This window comes from Eubalaena glacialis, chromosome 9 (genome assembly GCF_028564815.1).
Source record: "Eubalaena glacialis isolate mEubGla1 chromosome 9, mEubGla1.1.hap2.+ XY, whole genome shotgun sequence".
Classification (NCBI taxonomy): domain Eukaryota; kingdom Metazoa; phylum Chordata; class Mammalia; order Artiodactyla; family Balaenidae; genus Eubalaena; species Eubalaena glacialis.
In genome coordinates, this window is record NC_083724.1 from 87,855,866 (window position 1) to 87,872,245 (window position 16,380).

Genomic DNA, 16,380 nt, shown 5'->3' on the forward strand with positions numbered 1-16,380 from the left:
ATGAAAGGGAAAAACCTACAACGAAGAATACTCTACCCAGCAAGGCTCTCATTCAGATTTGATGGAGAGATCAAAAGATTTACAGACAAGCAGAATCTAAAAGGATTCAGCACCACCAAACCAGCTTTACAACAAATGTTAAAGGAACTTCTCTAGGTGAGAAAGAAAAGGCCACAGCTAGAAACAAGTAAAATTACAAAATGAAAAAGCTCATCAGTAAAGGCAAACATAAAGGTAGGAAATCATCCATGCACAAAGCTAGTAGGAAGGTTAGAAGACAAAAGTAGTAAAATAATCTATATCCACAATAAGCAGTTAAGGGAGACACAAAACAATTAGATGTAAAGTATGATATCAAAAATAGTAATCATGAGGGGAGGAGAGTACAACTGTTGGGTTGTTAAAATGCATTTGAAATTAACAGATCAGCAAGTTAAAACAATTTTATATATATGCTACTAAACAACCAGTGGCTCACTGAAGAAATCAAAGAGGAAATCAGAAAGTACCTGGAGACAAATGAGAATGAATACCTGACTATCCAAAACCTACGGGATGCAGCAAAAGCAGTTCTAAAAGGGAAGTTTATAGTGATACAGGCTTACCTCAGGAAACAAGAAAAATCTCAAACAACCTAGCCCTATAGCAGATGAAAGCTCTTATATATAGAATGGATAAACAACAAGGTCTTACTGTGTAGCACTATATTCAATATAGTTCAAGAGAACTATATTCAATATCCTATGATACACCATAATAGAAAAGAATATTAAAATGTATATATATGTATAACTGAATCACTTTGCTGTATGGCAGAAATTAACACAACATTGTAAATCAATTATACTTCAATAAAAAAAAAGAATGGAAAAAAATATATAGGTGAATTATATCACAATGAAGCTGGGAAAAAGATAATAAAGTAAAACATTATCATAACTTATAGGAAAAAAAAACTAAAAAGCCCCTAACCCTATACCTAAAGGAACTAGAGAAAGAAGAACAGACAAAACCCAAAGATAGTAGAAGGAAAGAAATCATGAAGATGAGAGCAGAAATAAAGGAAATAGAAACTAAAACAATAGAAAAGATCAATGAAACTAAAAGCTGGTTCTTTGAAAAGATAAACAAAATTGATAAACCTTTAGCTAGACTCATCAAGAAAAAAGGGAGAGGGCTCAGATCAATAAAACCAGAAATGCAAAAGAAGTTACAACCAACACCACAGAAATATGAAGGATCATGAGAGACTACTGTGAACAACTCTACTGTGAAAACTGGACTACCTAGAAGAAATGGACAAATTCTTAGAAATGTACAATCTCCTAAGATTGAACTGGAAGAAACAGAAAATATGAACAGACCAATTACCAGTAATGAAATCGAGTCAGTAATTTAAAAAATTCCAACAAGCAAAAGTCCAGGACCAGATGGCTTCACAGGTGAATTCTACCAAACATTTAGAGAAGAGTTAACACCTATCCTTCTCCGAATATTCCAAAATATTGTGGAGGAAGGAACACTTCCAAATGCATTCTGTGGGACCAGCATTACCAGCATTAGGTGGGACCACCTAATACCAGATAAAGATATCACAAAAAAAAGAAAATTATAGGCCAATATCACTGATGAACCTAGATGCAGAAATCCTCAACAAAATATTTGCAAACTGAATCCAACAATACATTAAAAGGATCACACACAGTGACGAAGTGGGATTTATCCCAGAGATGCAAGGATTTTTCTATATCTGCAAATCAATCAATGTGATACACCACATTAACAAATTGAAGAATAAAAACCAGGTGATCATCTTGATAGATGCAGAAAAGCTTTTGACAAAATTCAACATCCATTTATGATAAAACCTTTCCAGAAAGTGGGCATAGAGGGAACATACCTCAACGTAATAAAGACCATATAGGACCTACCCACAGCTAACATCATACTCAACAGTGAAAAGCTGAAAGCATTTCCTCCGAGATCAGGAACAAGACAAGGATGCCCTTGTCTTGTTTTATTCATCATATTATTGGAAGCCCTAGCCCCAGCAATCAGAGAAGAAAAAGAAATAAAAAGAATCCAAATTGGAAAAGAAGAAATAAAACTGTCACTATTTGCAGATGACATGATATTATTTGTAGAAAATCCTAAAGATGCCAGAAAACTACTAGAACTCATCAATGAATTCAGTAAAGTTGCAGGATATAAAATTAATATACAGAAATCTGTTGCATTTCTATACACTAACAACTATCAGAAAGAGAAATAAAGGAAACAATCCCCTTTACCATAACATCAAAAATAATAAAATACCTAGGAATAAACTTACCTAAGGAGGCAAAAGACCTGTACTCTGAAAACTATAAGATGCTGATGAAAGAAACTGAAGATGACACAAACAGATGGAAAGCTATACCATGTTCTTGGATTGGAAGAATCAATATTGTTAAAATGACCATACTATCCAAGGCAATCTACAGGTTCAATGCAATCCCTATCAAAATACCAATGGTATTTTTCATAGACCTAGAACAAAAAAAAATTTAATTTGTATGGGAACACAAAATACCCCGAATAGCCGAAACAATCTTGAGAAAGAAGAGTAGAGCTGGAGGAATCACACTCTCTGACATCAGACTATACTACAAAGCTACAGTAATCAAAACAGAATGGTATTGGCACAAAAACAGAATATAGACAAATGCAACAGGGTAGAATGCCCAGAAATAAAGTCACTAGTCTACAACAAAAGAGGCAAGAATATACAAGGGAGAAAAGAAAGTCTCTTCAATAAGTGATTCTGGGAAAACTGGACAGCTACATGTGAAAGAATGAAATCAGAACATTCTCTAACACTGTACACAAAAATAAACTCAAAATGGATTAAGGACCTAAACGTAAGACCCAAAACCATAAAACTCCCAGAGCAAAACACAGGCAGAACACTCTGACATAAATCACAGCAACGTTCTTTTGGCTCTATCTCCTAAACAAAGGAAATAGAAGCACAAATAAATAAATGGGACCTAATTAAACTTAAAAGCTTCTGTACAGCAAAGGACAAAAAACAAAAACAAAAAGACAACCTATTAAACCTACTAAATGGGAGAAAATATTTGCAAATGATGTGACTGATAAGGGGTTAATATCCAAAATATATAAACAGCTCATACAGTTCAACATCAAAAAACCCCCCAAAAACAAAAAACCACCACCAACAACAAAACAAACAAACAAACAACCTGATTAGAAAATGGGCAGAAGACCTGAATAGACATTTATCCAAAGAGGAAATGCAGATGGCCAACAGGTACATGAAAAGATGCTCAACATCGCTCATCGTCAGGGAAATGCACATCAAAACCACAATGATATATCACTTCACACCTGTCAGAATGGCTGTCATCAAAAAGAACACAAATAACAAATGTTGGAGGGGATGTGAAGAAAAGGAAACCCTTGTACACTGTTGTCGGAATGTAAATTGTTGCAGCCACTGTGGAAAACAGTATGTAAGTTTCTCAAAAAACTGAAAATAAAGCTACCATATGACCCAGCAATTCCATTCCTGGGTATATATTCAAAAAACAACAACAACAGCGCTAATTGGAAAAGATTCATGCACCCCAGTGTTCTTAGCAACATTACTTACACTTACCAAGATACAGAAGCCACGTGAATGTCCTGAACAAATAAAGAAGATGTGGTATACATATACAATGGAATACTATGCAGCCATAGAAAGGAATGAAAATCTTGCCTTTTGTAACAACATGGGTGGACTTCGACGGTATTATTCTAAGTGAAATAAGTCAGACAGAGAAAGACAAATACTGTATGATATCACTTATATGTGGAATCTGAAAAATTCTACAAATGAGTGAATATAACAAAAAAGAAGCAGGCTCACAGATATAGAGAACAAATTAGTGGTTATCAGTGGGGAGAGGGAAGGAGGAGGGACAATATAAGGGTAGGGGATTAAGAGGTACAAACAATTATGTATAAAATAAGCTACAATGATATATTATACAACACAGGGAATATAGCCAATATTTTATAATAACTATAAATGGAGTATAACCTTTAAAAGTTGTGAATCACTGAATTGTATACCTGTAACTTATATAATATTGTTCATCAGCTAGACTTCAATTAAAAAAAAAAAGAATCTACTGAAGACGACAAAAAGGTTTCCAGTTAGGTTGATAAACAAAGTGACATTAACAGTCTTGGATGGGCAGGGCTCTAAGGCAGCCTAGGGACAGCCACCAGGGACAGAAGTGATGAAAACTACTCTATAGAATATATTTTATTAAATTATATTAACTTTCATAGGTAAATGAAGGAATCTATTAGGGTTAGACAATAAATGGTTTTATCTATATTATTAGAAATACTAAAGTATTCTTTTTCAAATTTGATAGTTTAGACAACCACAAAGTTAACCCTTGTCTTAATTGATTCAGGCTTTTCCTCGTGTGTGTATTCAGTTTTTTTTTTAATTAAAAAAAATTTTTAATAGCCCAATCAACAAAATACTGCATTACAGCAGCTCCAAACACCAGCAGGATGAAGTTTTAACATCCGTTGTTTCTAATTACATAGATACAGCCAATAGCTTTATTGTAGTTTATTATTCATTATGTGACAAGTTCAATTGTTCTCATGCAGAGAAGAAAATACCCTGGCTTATTCCCTTTGCCCATTGACTTTTCTAGGATTAAAGTGAGTGCCAGCTTCTCCTTAAAGTAATCTCAGACTATTCTTTTACATCCCTGATTTCTCTCAATTCCTATCATTCTTAAAGTCAAAGTGTGTATTACCACATACAGTTTGGTGGGGATGGGGGAGGGAGAGTAGGGAGCAGGGAAGGATTTCAGGAGGCAATTGGACTTGAACTGTGTGGAGGGAGAATAGAATTTGGCAGGTGGATATGGGAGGTGGGAGCCAGGAGCACTCCAGGTATGGCACACTACTTGCCTCCAAAAAGCATGGAGGCAAGATGTCAGGTCATCTTTAGGGAGCAGTGTGCTGAGCAGGCCCTTTGACTAGAGGACAAGGATTCAAAGGGAATGTAGTCTCCATGACTGGAAAAAATAGCCTGAAACCAGATTGTACAAGGCTGCAGGAAGCCAGCTTCTTTTAAGGACAGGTGAGATTTTGATGAGGAAATAGCCTGTGGAGAGGTAGAAAATGAAAATTCAATAGTTTTGATTGTTGGAATGAGATTCTAGAAGGAAAGGAAATAAGAGTCTAGGAGATTGGCAGAAAAAGTTAAAAGGGAAGTGAGGAGGAGTTAAACAATAAAAAGGGAGGGCTCAATTTTACTTGAAAAGTCAAGCAAGTAATGTTGTTTTGCTGTTGATAAAAGAATTCCTCTTGATATTTAGAAATACAAAAGTGATTTTAAATAAATCTACTCTGTCAGAGTTTTTGTTTCTTTTCCCCTGCCATTTTTTTTTTTTTTTCCACTTTTGGTTAAAAAAAATATGCTGAAAGAAATTAGGTACACAACAGGGACTGAAATAATTTCAAATAATTTTTCTTTTAGCTGGATTGCTGTTATAGAATAGGACTACATTTTGATTCAGAACTTTTACGAAGAACTTGGGCATTTTATTACAACATCTGTTTCTACGTTTTAATTTCTCTCCTTCCTTTTATAGGCATTTGCATACTTTTTTTTTTTTTTCAGATGAGAAGACCTTTTCGTTTGCCACAAGAAGGCTATTATCCAGAATGTTAATGGGCTTTCAGCTATTAAGATGTAATGATATACCTTGAGTATTTAACTATAAATTTGAAAAATCTCCATGAACAATCTCAAAGGAATACTTAGAATGCACTCTTGGTAAATTGGCTCATTTTCCTGTAATTTACTGGAAGTGCTGATATGAGAGCAGTCCTAATGTGAAAAGTACAATAATCCCTGGAGTTACATTGTATGTATTAAATGATTACTCTCAAAGAATAAAACATATGAGACCATTTAGCCTTCATTCACATTTGTTACTTAGAATCACAGTAGAGAAACAATCACTTTTCTTTTGGTGCACAAAATTAGAAGTGATACATTTAATATCTTTTAAAATAAGAGGTACAGTGATGTTACACTTTTGCCTAACAATTGCTGTTTTCCGAAACAAAGACTGTTCTAGTTAGGAACATGATTCTTCTGGTTTTGTGGAGGCCCCTTTCATTCCATTGATAATTGAAATATTTTTAGAAACCCATAATGTAGTTTTCTTTGATGTCAGTCAAAAAGATTAGTCTGCCTTCTAGCCATGAGCTTCTACTACATTGGGGAATTATTTAAGGAGGTAGTCAACTTGCAGAAGCAGCAGTTGCAGGAGCAAAGGGTCTTGTTTGGAATTTTGTGTGATTGTGTTTTTCTTCTTTACCAGGGGACTGAAAGTTGTGGAACCCTAATTTGTGACATCAGGTGTTTTTTGGTAAGCAGCCATTTATGACTCTGGAAGATTGGGACTGACAGGAAGCCCCTTCTGAGATTTTAACAAAGTTCTCGAACAACACCTATACCATGGACATAAAGCTGGATCCTTCCCGAGATGACTTGCCTCTCATGGCCAACACCAGCCACATACTTGTGAAGCACTATGTACTGGACTTAGATGTGGATTTTGAAAGTCAAATCATTGAGGGCACCATAGTGCTTTTCTTCGAGTCTGGAAATAAATTCAAGAAACAGAGTAGTTCCACCGAGGAAACCTACCCATCAGAGTCAAACGAAGCCTGCAAATTTAGGACGCCTGAACCCTGCCATATTCCTGTGACAAATACAAGGACCGTCTCATCTAAAATGGGATATAATGATTTTGTAATCTGTGGTAAAGGTGAAAAAGATACTTCTGGTAAAGATGGTAACCATGACAACCAGGAACAGGCTTCTGGGATTTCTAGCTCAAAGTACTGCTGTGACACAGGGAATCATGGGAGTGAGGATTTTTTGCTAGTGTTGGACTGCTGTGATTTATCTGTGTTAAAGGTTGAGGAGGTGGATGTTGCTGCTGTGCCAGGTATTGAAAAATTTACAAGGTCTTCCAAGCTCAGGAATCAGATTGTACGTGAACTCGTGGCTCTGCCTGCAGATCGTTGGAGGGAGCAGTTAGACTATTATGCTCGCTGCAGCCAGGCTCCTGGTTGTGGGGAACTCCTGTTTGACATTGACACTTGGAGCTTACAGATCAGGAAGACAGGGGCTCAGACAGCTACTGACTTTCCTCATGCCATAAGGATACGGTACACAACCAAACCCCAGGGGCGATCAGTTACATGGACCTCAGACCAGAGTGGCAGGTAGGTTATCTGGGCCCTCTGCAGTCCCCTGCCCATTAATCTTACACACCGGGAGATGAGTCTTTGTAAAGACACTCCTCTTTATTGTGGCATTACCCATCTAACCTTAAATCCTTTGACCCACAGTGAAGCAGGTAAATTCCCAGGCATGCTGAACTCTTAATAGGATTACTTCCCTTAAGTCAGGATGAAAAGATTACTTTATTAAGCCCCTGTATTTCTGAGTTAGGAGACTGAAAGTCAGGTTTAATGGTTAAATGCCGAGCCTAGCTCTCTGTTGAGATCTCTGCTGGCAACTTCCAGTACTGTAGATGGAAACGATATGTATCTTTGAGCAAATACTTTCTCAAAGTTCCTTCATATTCCCCCTGAGGGATTACATAGCTGCCAAGTTGGGTTGGTGTGAAGCCTGGCAAAGTGCTTCCAAATAAAGCCAGCTCTGCCTTGTGGCTTTCTTACTGTACCTGTCTCTTGGCAGCAATGCCTCCCTGGACTTTGTCAGTTATTATGTAATATGAACCCTCAAACACTGGAAAGATCTGGTTCTGAGGAGTGTGACAGTCAGTCCTGCTGAGTCCACACTTGCCTCTTTGACTGTGATTCTGAGTATCTGACACCAAGGAGACTGCTGATTTTTCGTGTGGGGAGAAGGAATTGATGAAGCATCGATGTTCAGAGGGCGGGTATTTAGGCAGTCATTTGTTCTTTTCTTCTTGCCCGTCCTCTAACAGTTGTTTGGGGTTTTTAGAATTTGAGAATTTTCAAATCAAACTTTATTGATTCCTCATTATTCTACCTATTTCTTTGTGCTAATGTACTGCAAAGCAATACAATAATTATAGCAGATCTTGGTTGGAGGAGTGTTCATCTCTGTGAGCTTGTTTTCAGCGCCTTCTTTTATAGCATTGGACTCTCTTAATGGAGGCAGTGGTCTCGGTAAATTGCTTACATCTCTCCCCCAACTCACCCCCCAAAAAACCTTTTAGATTATATTTTTTAAAGCATCACTTTGACTTTGAGCTCTCATTATCCCGTTCCTTGCCTCTAATCTTACCTCCTGCTCTGGTCTCCCTCCCTGCTCAGAATGAGTTTGCTTCCTGTCATTTCTGCTGGAGTCTGAGGCGGCCTTTGGGATAGTGCAGGGGTGGTGCAAATTTACATCAGTACAAAAGCATAGTGATTTATCTATAGAATAACTTATTTGATATTCTTGAGAGTCTATGAGGGAAAGAAATAGGTGTTCCTACTGTATCTTCAAATTTTTTTGAAATTATTGAAGATGGGCTGTTCAATAAGATTTGACAATATACTGTCTCTGAATATGTAACTAGGAAATTCTAGATTTTATACTCTCAGATATTTCATTTTTGAATTAGAATAACGGGGAAGAAGAAACTATCGACAGTATTTAGAAGAAATACTCAGTAATGGCCTCAAACATGGCTTTCTTCTCAGTGCTTACTACAAAGAAAGAGTTTAGACTTGTGAATTACACTGCATGTAAAGTGTTGAGTAGGAATGAGTTATTGATAAATGCTGGTTTCCTTAAAGAAACTCAGAAGGTCCGTGGGCACATTTTGCTCCTGAAAGGTTGACTTGAATTTACTCTTGATGTCTCCTTTTCTGAAAATTCAGTAAAACACATGATCACAGCAGGAGTTTAAGCTGTATTTTTGGAAGTTTGTGATTATATGTTAGTAAATAAATGGCATTTATGCAGTCTTACAGGGATAAAAATTTTTTTTTAATCCTCAAAGATTTTTTTTCTCCTTTTTTTTTTCTTTTTTTGGGGGGAATTTTATTACAGTCAAGATAATCTTCCATGAATGGCCACCAAATCTCTGTAAATTTTCCCACATGCTTAAGAACAAATCTAGGTATATACTGGTAACTGTTTGGATACTGTAAGGACTTAAAATGCCCAAGGATCCCAGGTTACTAGACAGAAATAATTGCTTAGTGATATGAGCAAATAATAATCATCAGGGTTACAATGCTTTATGAATATAATTGTGTGAAAATGTAAAATTTCACAATTGTGTGAAAAATATAACTGGGTAGAGCTTACTTCCTTCAAGGCATAGAGTCTACATTTATTAAACTAAAGTAGTGGTTACATTTTTATCCTTGAATGGCAGAATACTATCCATATGCCTACTATAAATTCTTAGTCTGGATGAGAAACTTTTTATTCCCATTTTACAAGTAGGAAAATTGAATAAAGTTACTGAAAGCTCCTAGAAAAATCCACGCGTTAATTGTGAAAGGGAGCTCTGTTTCTTACTTTTGATTTTTACCATGTCCCTTATTGTATGCAAAGATTTCAATATATTTAAAAAAACAAATTATATTAGCTTTCAATAAACTTCTATTTTTAAGCAGATACTAGACAGAAACTTAAGAAAAGCTCTAAACTGGTACTTTTCCTTTCAAGTTCCATCAGTGGCTTCTCCCCTTCCCACTCTCATCCTACCCCTTGTTGAGAATAAAACTTGTTATTTTGTTTGATAATATATAAATAAATAATCACTTAAGAGGTCAGAGGATCCTAGGATGAAATGTAAAATGTGACAGAACAATCTAGCTATATTAAAAATGTATGAAACAACCTCAATGAAGGGAGTAGAGGAAAAAGATACTGACCTAAGTAACTTTGGAAATGAGTTGAATCTGTAAGGCTAAAGGCAAAAGGAACTGTACATAAATACTGTACTGTAGTTGATAGAGTTGTTTCCCATGGGGGTACAGGTTAACAATCCTGGTACCACTGTACGTGTATCCTGGAATTGAGCAATTTAGTAAATGGATGCAGATGATGGGAGCCAGGTTTCTCACTGCTGAAGAGGGAGATTACAGATGAGCAAGGGGAGGAGGCTAGAATGATCCATGTGGAAATGGATTAGAATTGGAGACATCACTGTGAACTCATGTTTAACATACTATAGATACAGATGGTTGCATGTAGAAATAATTATAGATATGGATGTTTGCAAATGATAGCATACACACATATATTTCCTTGTTTGTCAGCTGAGTGGGTTTAGAAGCAGTGAGTGTACCCTAGCGCCCGGATCTTGGTTTCTAATATATTCTCCAGTAGAGGAACCAGGGCTTCTTGGGGAAATGGCTGGGACTGGGGCAGGCAACACGCAAGGTGAAGCTGGAGCATCTATAGTGCCGGAAAATAAGGAAATGCTCAAACAGCAGCAACAAGAACCTGGAATTACGTGTGTCTGTCGAAGTCCAAGGAGCCATCTGAAAGAACTCCTAATGACTCAAATTGAGCAACAAAATAAAATAGTTTTGAATGATAACCCAAAATATAAAATAAATATCCATGAGTCCATACTAATATAAAACAGTGATTGACTTAAATAAACAAATGGAGGAGAATGGCCAAATCCATGGTGCAAAAGATGTCCAAGTTATATAGATACTCTGCCCTTAACGTGGTAGAGCATAACTCCTCACTCCTTAAGTGTGAGCTATTCATAGTGACTTCCTTCCAAAGAGGACAGTATGGAAAGGAGGAAAAAGTAAATTTTCATTGGAGAAACCTGACAAACGTGACCTCGGCAAGGAGATCAAAGTTAGCGTCAACAGTGATGAGTCACATTGATAGTATGAACCGTTGCTATGGTGTGATGAAAATGGCATCTTTGTGATCTTCTTCCCCAAAACCCATAACGCCAGTCTAACCAAGAGAAAAACATGAGATAAATCAGACTTTCAACAAAATACCTGACCAGTACTCCTCAAAACTCTCAAGGCCAACATAAAGTCTTCAGAAACTGTCACAGTCAAGAGAAGCCAGAGGATGATGATTAAAATTAATGTAGTATCCTGGAATAGAAAAGGGACTTTATAGAAAAACTAAGGAAATCTGAGTAGTTTAGTTAATATCTAGACTTTAGTTAATAATAATGTGTCAACTGTGACAAATATACTAATGTAAGTTGTAGGACAGACTGGGTATGGGATATATGGGGACTCTGTGTTTTATCTTTGTACTTTTAAAAATAAATCTAAAACTGATAAAATAAAAAACTCATTAAAGAATAAACTTCAAATTTGAAAAAAAATCATCATCTTTCCATCCTGAAATTCCTCTTTCATAAGAGCTCTCGTCCCATTTTTACCAAGTAGCAATGTTCTCTGGTCAAGAACTGAAAATGTATTTGCAGCTGTAAAAGAGTATTTCTTTCAATCATTGTCAGTCATTTGTTCTTCCTCATTGTTATTCTAGTTCTAAAATGAAATAGCTGGAAATATAAAAACTACATTTTCTTACTTTGTTTTAGCCATTGTGGGGTTCTGGCTTCTCTTGAACCTAAATGCTCTTTCTTGCCTCCATCATTCAGATACTGGATTTTAGGTGACCTTTAAAAATGACTGATGAAATAACCACATACATAACAGTATGATACATGCTTCTTGGAAAAGATGTTTACTTTTGTGTGGTGTGTGAGTATGTGTGCCCTTTAAAAATATTTTGATGAGACCTGGAACAGTCAAGAATGTGTAATGGTGTTCTTGCTAAGCTAGACAGGAAGAGGCCTTAATATCTTTTTGATTCTAAAGCCTCAACATACTTAAGAAAAAAAATCTTTAAAAAAATGGAAATCTTTATTCAAAGTTTATGTACTTTCTGCATTTTCCTGCCTTTTTTTCCATTCCAGTGAATAAAATGATATTTAAAACCAAAGCATTTTTTTCTGGTAACCCATTCCTTTTTCCCTTTGGATCATTATAATAGTTGTGGAACCAGCCAAGTGGTCTAGGAGATCTTGCTTAAGCTAATGACATCACTGAACATGAGTTGAATGGAGGGGAAATTCAGTTAAACATAGGAAATTTATTTTAAAAACTATAATTATTTGGGTCATTGTTAAACATAGCTGACTAGGAAAATACATTATAACTTAAAGTGATATTAAAATTTAAAATTTCCTAGATCACTATGATGTTTCTTTGTTTTAGACAAAGCCAGAATGATGTTGGCAAAATACTAAGGAGGGAATGATTTTTTTAAATTATATTTATTGTTCAGCTGTTGGACCAAGGACGATGTAGACCTTTGGAGTATTTTTAGTTTGATATCAAAACCAGATGTTAAAACATGTCCCCCCACCACACACACACACACAAACACGAAAATAGTTTCATTGTTTTGTATCTTACTATTAAGTTTTAAAATTAAAAGAATGAGCAGAAGATATTTTAGAAGAGATTTCAGGTCTAAAATGAACATTTCTGTAATTAATACCTTTTCCCCCCCTACTTGCATCAAGAAACCAATGTAAAATTCATGAGACCTGAAGGGGAAATACACATTAATTCTATAATATCATTGTATAACTGCAAAGGAGGAATTGATAATCCCAAACATGCAAATGTTTGGAAGTGTTCTTTTTCAGCCTCCTTATCCCCTTGCTGCACTGTCTAGATGGATCTCTATTTCTCAGAATCCCAGTTGAGTCTTGGGAGAAAAGGCAATGATGGACTGTCTTAATTTAAACAAGTAACAAAAATGACCAACCAAACAACAACAAAAAAAACATGAATCACCAAACATAACAGAAAATAACAAATCAAAATGACCTATAACCAAAAGCATGGAGTGTTGAAAAGAATCTAAAAAGTGAGAGCCAAGAGAACTGAGTACTCAGAGCTGGGCTGCCAACTAGCTGTGTGACTTCACATAAGTCATTTTACATCTCTGGAGCTTAATTTCCTCGTGTGTAAAATGAGAAAATTCCATGAGAGGATCTCCAAATGTTTTCCATACATGAAATCCTATACTCACAAGGGACTTCCAGATGAAAAGTACTATCTTTGCCTGTACAAACAGCTTGCTTATTTTGCACCCAAAACACCTCTGTTAAAGAAGAGGTGACTTTCTGACTCAAAGCCACTTTCAGTCCAGTCCATTTTGACCATACACAAAATCTATCCAAGTCAAAGCAGCATTCTCCTTGGACTTGCCATATATGTTCATTATGATTGGTGAGTCACAGTTTTGGTGACTGTGCCATGAAGAAGAATAATAATAAAGAAGGGGTGTGTGTGAGAATGTGTGTGTGTGTGTGTGTGTGTGTATAGGGGTGAGAGAGAGTTGTGGTTGACACTTCCTATTTTAGTAGTCTGCTCTTGGTTTTTGTGTAACAAGAAAGCAAGAGGGTTGCTTACCTACAATGGAAATTGTAACTTAGGTTTAATGAGACCATGGAGCCATAAAAAAGATCGGGTGCAGGAAGGAGTACAGATGGAAGGGAATTAGAGGAGGCCTGAAGACTTTGTAACTCTGGGGAGTTTATAAAAGAATCTGACCCACTGAGCTGTCACATCTGTGGCCCCCTGGCTTCCAGTGACCAGATCAGTGTGGGAAAACATCCCATCAAGCCACACCCACAGCAACAGGGGGCTCATCACCTCCTACTGGAGTCTGTGGAAGCAGCCCTCTCCCCAGTTGTTGATCTGTGATAATCAAGTCTCTGAAAATGGGTGATTTTTATGGAAAGTGGTGAAACTTGAAACATTTTTTTTAAACTAAAAATAACCTCCTTTCACTCCGACTGCAAAAAGACATGCATATATTAAACTGAAAATAAAGAAAATATATGGTTTGAATCTATTCCCTAAAAGTTTTATAGATGGCTTTAAAGATGGCTCCTCCTAAAAAGACAAGCAAACATGTTAGTTTAGTTGATGTCTTAGTCGATTTGGGCTGCTATAACAAAATACTGCAGAGCGAATGGTTTATAAACAAGAGAAAATTATTTCTCACAGTTCCGGAGGCTAGAAGTCGGAAATCAGGGTGTCAGCATCGTTAGGTCCTGGTTAAGGCCCTCTTTTGTGTTGCAGACTGCCGACTTCTGGCTGCGGCCTCACATGGTGGAAGGGGCTAGGAAGCTCGGTCTGGCCTCTTTTATAAAGGCATTAATCTCATTCATGAGGGTTGTGCCCTTATGACCTAAGCACCTCCTAAAGACCCCACCTCCTAATACCATCACTTTGGGCATTAAGGTTTCACATATGAATTTGGACGGACACATTCAGACCATAGCAGCATAGTGTATCTTATCCTCATTTGACTGCTCCGCATACACACAAACATGTAACAAGAAGCTGAAGTAATTGTTACTCTGACAGGTTCTTCCTCAATTTAGAAGTTCTTTAACGGCAACAAGCCATGGGCCTGCCTGTGACCCCCATCTTACCCTGTTTTCTTTCTGATTTTCAGTGGCCTCCTCCCATTCCCACAACTCCTGTGCAGTTAGTCTGGGCTCTCCAGGGGGGTCTTCCATGCGGGTGGGTATCCCAGGGCATGTAGAACGAGCCCTGGTGAAAGAGAGTTTTCCTTTTCATGTTGGAAGGAATTGTTCAGTTGGGAAATAATGAAGTTATAAACATCAGAATTGCAGGCTGGCGCCTAAACATCTATCCCATAAGCATTTTAGCAACATGGCCGAGGTGCAAGGCTGTGCATGTTGAATAAACACAGCTGCATTTCTTTCGGTGATTACACATCCAGATAACTGCAGAGCATGTTTATAAATGCACATAGATTTTCCTCCCCTCTTGGGACACAGGGGCAGGGGGAGGGAGGGGTGGGGAATGTGTGTGTGATAGGAGTCACCACGTAGAGAGTATGATTTTCAGGAGAGTATGACTCCATGAAGACCTTATGTCGACCAGTTCTCCACTTTCTGTTGGATGCCCAAAATTCCACCACTAGACCTTTATCCAGGGGTTAAAGCTTTCATCCCTGTTAAAATGTAGTTACTTAACTTTAGATTGTTTTAGACATTTGCACCATGACGTGTGACATGCATAAGAATATCAGATTGTGAAAGCTGAAAAAGCCATCCGTTACGAAGTCACTGGCACTCGGTTTGGGTGTGTTGAGGAGGGAGGAGTGAAGCTGCAGCTGAGAAAGAAGAAAAGGCCAAGAAGGGAGTAGACTGGGAACATGAAGGGAATCTACATTTTCAAGAAATTTTGCCTAGGATTGTTTTCCTATTTATGAAAACATTCCAATAAGAACGTGATTCAGTCTTATATCAGACAAGGGTATATTTATGGGTGTGGCTTTTAGATAGATGACTTGATCTATACTTTCAGAGTTATAGCTCTGGAGACCAAGTGGAAAGCTAGAAAGAAAACATATAGACTTTGGCAGAAAGGATGCCCCAGCCATATAAAGAGGGGAGGGAAAGAGACTTGTGGGGACAGTGGGAGGATTGGAGGTGAGAGCTTCCTGGGGTCTGGCCAGGCAACTAATCCCCTTGGTTGGGAGACTTCAGGCGCCGATGCAAAAAGAGCCTTCAAGAGGATGACAGGGGATCAGGACAAAACTCTAGAACAGAATATCTAGAACTAGGCTGTTTAGAGGGGGGAAATAATAGAGAACTGGGGAGGAAATGATGGTGATAACATGCTTTTTTAAATCCAGTCAATGGAAGGATTCCCTCCCCACCTCCCTATTTGTGTACGATACCCAGACTCAAATCTGCCTGCAACATCAATACTTACTACTTCATAAAATCACCATTTCTAAATTTTTGAGATAGGTCTAATTTCAGACACTCAGTCCCATTGTTGGACACTATACTGTTTGGGGTTAGGAAATTGAGGTCTCTGTGTCCATACAAGTGTCCTTTGCCATATGGTGTGTAAAGCCCTTTCTATACAAATTAAACAGGTAGGAACTCTCCTTCTCCCTTGTCCCTTCCTGTGACCTGCTTGGCACCCTTAGTTTCTTCTCTTGTTTAATAGCTTCATGATCCATCTTATCTCTTGAGGCAGAAACCTGGGAAAATTCTGTTATCTATTGCTGCATAACAAATTACCTCAAAACTAAACAGCTTAAAAGAACAAAACTTAAACACAGTTTCTGAGAGTCAGGAATCCAGGAGCAGCTTAACTGGGTTGTTCTGGCTCAGGATCTCTTACAGTGTAGCAGTCAGCTGTCTGCCGGGGCCACAGACATCTCAAGGCTTGGCTGGAGCTGGAAGATCCTCTTCCAAACTCACGTGCAAGGTTGTTGACAGGCCT

At 37.5% G+C, this 16,380-nt stretch overlaps 1 protein-coding gene across 5 annotated transcripts in view; it reads left to right on the forward strand.

The window, feature by feature from the left end:
- The window catches only part of AOPEP (aminopeptidase O (putative)), a 424,069-nt gene that overhangs the window by 99,424 nt on the left and 308,265 nt on the right, over window positions 1-16,380 (forward strand). For all 5 annotated transcript variants that reach the window (XM_061200582.1, XM_061200580.1, XM_061200581.1 and 2 more), the window contains exon 2: window positions 6,411-7,323. In XM_061200582.1, coding sequence (XP_061056565.1) covers window positions 6,548-7,323 — 776 coding nt within the window. In that variant the 5' untranslated portion in view covers window positions 6,411-6,547. The remainder of the gene's footprint in view (window positions 1-6,410; window positions 7,324-16,380) is intronic.